At 38.3% G+C, this 3,161-nt stretch overlaps 1 protein-coding gene across 1 annotated transcript; it reads left to right on the plus strand.

Annotated features, from left to right (window-relative positions):
- The first annotated feature begins 293 nt into the window (after positions 1–293).
- On the plus strand, positions 294–2,897 carry LOC109827689. Its single transcript, XM_020394699.1, has 4 exons — positions 294–374; positions 467–568; positions 660–788; positions 2,516–2,897. The coding sequence occupies exons 2-4, from the start codon at positions 557–559 to the stop codon at positions 2,705–2,707; spliced, it is 333 nt and encodes a 110-aa protein (XP_020250288.1). The 5' UTR covers positions 294–374; positions 467–556; the 3' UTR covers positions 2,708–2,897.
- Positions 2,898–3,161: the final 264 nt, after the last annotated feature.

Genomic DNA, 3,161 nt, shown 5'->3' on the forward strand with positions numbered 1-3,161 from the left:
CATTTGACGATTTCTTTATAAGATGTCAGGTATAAATATATTTTATTTTGATTTATCCGATTAATTTGTTATCATTAGGTACAATCTATTTTAACCATGTGATTCATTTATTGAATATTCAGAAGGATTATGAGTTTCTCCCCCTGGATCCTAATCAGCCTCTCTCCCATAATATTGTTTATCGAGGAATGAAGTCTCAGTTGCAAGTGAGGGTCGGATATAATAGGTGTCAGGTAAAACAAGAGTGTTTTGAGGTGTGGAAAAATACTCCCGAAGCAGAAAAAGAGGCTCTTTGGACTACTCTAGTGTTTTCTTGGATTGATAGAGACTTATGGGCTAATTTGTGCGCTTATTATGATTCAGAGGACAAGAAGGTATATATTTTAAACTCAAATCAAATGTTTATTAGGTAATTATAATTTTTCCTTTGTTTGATTACAAATCTAAATATGATAATAACATGCAGGAAGAGGCAAGACGTAATGCGCAGAATCGGGCGTCAAATTTGCATGGTCGAGCAACCTATACAGGTGGCTCGAGGAACATAAGTCGGGCTATGGTTCGATTGTTAAATTTGCTTCTTAATGCTATTTAAAATTCGTATTTTATAATAATTAATGTTTTTATCGATTATACAACATATTTTTGGTTAATTGTAGAAATGTCAAATCATTGAGGATGGTGGCACACCTACAATGTTGAAACTATATTTGGGTACCCACTCGTCATCAGTAGATAAGATCACTGGAGAGTATACATACCCGGACAACAACACTAAGGAGTATTGTGTAACTGGAGAGTATACATACCCGGACAACAACACTAAGGAGTATTGTGTAAGTCTTCTAGATGAAAATATGTGTACTACGCCCAAAGTTCTTGATTTTTGTCCCTAGAAATATGTGCTGGTTTCACATGCTCTTCGTCACATAATGTTTCTGGATGTGTTCTAAATATTTACAAACTATTGGACACATTTATTTGGTGGGTGTGCTACGTACGTTCTAAATATATCGCTATATGCTGCATGCATGTTTTCATTCACATTAATCTATTCTAATTGTGCACATCTAATGGGACACACGAGGTAATTGTTCATTAACGATTGCATCGCCGCGTCTATTATTGTTCTGTAGCAGCAATTTTGTTAAATTAGGATATTTGCAGTTCACTTCTCCGGTAATTCACTTCTAAGTTTAATAGTACACTTCAAGCTCTAGACTCTCTGCTATTGTTGTCAAAATGACACTTTTCCTAATCAATAGGTAAATATAAGCAACTCTCTGCTGTGTGTATCTACAGATACACACTGTTGTGTATCTGCAGTGTGTATCTACTGCAGATACACTGCTGTGTATCTGCTATAGATACACAGCAGTGTATCTGTAGAAGATACACAGCTGTGTGTATCTGTAGATACCTATTAGATACACACTACTGTGTATCTGCAGATACACACAGCTGTGTATCTACTACAGATACACTGCTGTGTATCTGCAGCAGATACACCGCAGATACACACTGCTGTGTTTCTTTAGTTGTACATATTTTTGCTCCGGTCAGGAATCCCGTTTAAATTTTGTATTCGGGTTTAAACCTATACATACGGGTCCTCCGGGTCTATGGTTTGGAAGAGAGACCTAAGAAAAGCCGCAAATTGTGAAGCGTTGAATAGAGTTCTAGAGAAGTAACAAGGAAGGAAAAATGTTAGGGGGTCTTGTGAGGATCTTTCGTGAGATCGCGAGAGAGAGTTTCTTGCGAGTTCTTGAGTTTAACTAATGAAACGGAGGAGGAACTTCCCTCTATTGCATTTTTATTCTTTCCAATGGTACTACAATCACTTTGAAGAAACACATGTACCCTTCATATATCCCCTTAAAACTAAAGAAGAAAAAAGAAAAATGTGTGTGTGTGGTGTGGGGGGTGGGGGTGGGGCGTGTTACTAGAAACCGTCTCTAAAATTTACGAGAGAGCAGTGTGTATCTGCTACAGATACACAGCTATGTATCTGCAGCAGATACACACTACAGATACACAACAGTGTGTATCTGCTGCGTATCTGCAGATACACTGCTGTGTATCTGCAGCAGATACACTGCTGTGTATCTGCAGCAGATACACAGTAGTGTGTATCTGGTGCTGTGTATCTACAGTGTGTATCTGCTGATACACAACAGATACACACTACTATGTATTTACTGCAGAACACCTGATTCACTCTTTACTATTTAGAAAAGTTAACAACGTCGCCAATAATGTCAGTGATCAATCTTCTGCAATCACTTGAACTTAATAACGCTTGCTATGTAAAAACTAATCATAGTCACATATATGCAATTTGATTTTATTTCCGTATCATACCTTTAGTAAATCATCCAGACTTCCTTTGCAATAATCCATATCAAGGATAGAATTGCTTTTATGCTATAATCTTACTTTTATTTTTTTTATTTGTTTCTTAAATATATCTACTTTTGCATTGTCAACTTACAGTTGACTACTTTATATTGTTTAGAATCGAGTCATCCAGGAGGCAACCTTATCAGGGGTCGATTCAGCCACAGAGGACGATGCACTTTGTTTCACCCAGATGTTAGATTCCCTGCACGGAGGGCATCACGGTGGTTATGAAAGAGGCATGAGCATTGGTGCCACTCAGACTTACTTGAGGATGTCCTCCATACCGAAAATCGACACTTCTAATTAGGAGCTACGTCGTGAGGTGGCTGATCTTAGAGCTCGGTTAGCTGAGATGGATAGTCTCAGGGAGGAGATTAGGGAGGAGCTTAGGGAGGAATTTAGGTCTCAGATGCATTTGATTACTAACAATATGGTACATACACACTCTCGCATACACATGTACATTGGCACAAATATGCATACATCTTATACACGTAAACATATGCACAGACTTAATACTCAGACATGTATACACTCATACATTGCTACTATTTTATAGGTTAATTCTCAGGGCGCTTGTTCTGCTCCCACTCGTAGTGATCCATCAGCTTTTACGTGACCGGCTCTAATTCATCAGCCCGCTACCGATATACCTCATTCTGCTCGTCCTGCTTCGACTGCAAACACTTCTACTTCCAGTGCTCAAGGTTTTTCACATGAGAATATTGCTAGGATATTTGCAGACATAAGGCGTTCGGGCT

This window comes from Asparagus officinalis, unplaced genomic scaffold (assembly GCF_001876935.1).
Source record: "Asparagus officinalis unplaced genomic scaffold, Aspof.V1 AsparagusV1_Un369, whole genome shotgun sequence".
Classification (NCBI taxonomy): domain Eukaryota; kingdom Viridiplantae; phylum Streptophyta; class Magnoliopsida; order Asparagales; family Asparagaceae; genus Asparagus; species Asparagus officinalis.

Coding starts and splice junctions, on each gene's coding strand:
- LOC109827689 (XM_020394699.1), top strand. Junction 789..2,515: donor ACAACACTAAGGAGTATTGT/GTAACTGGAGAG, acceptor TATATTGTTTAG/AATCGAGTCATCCAGGAGGC.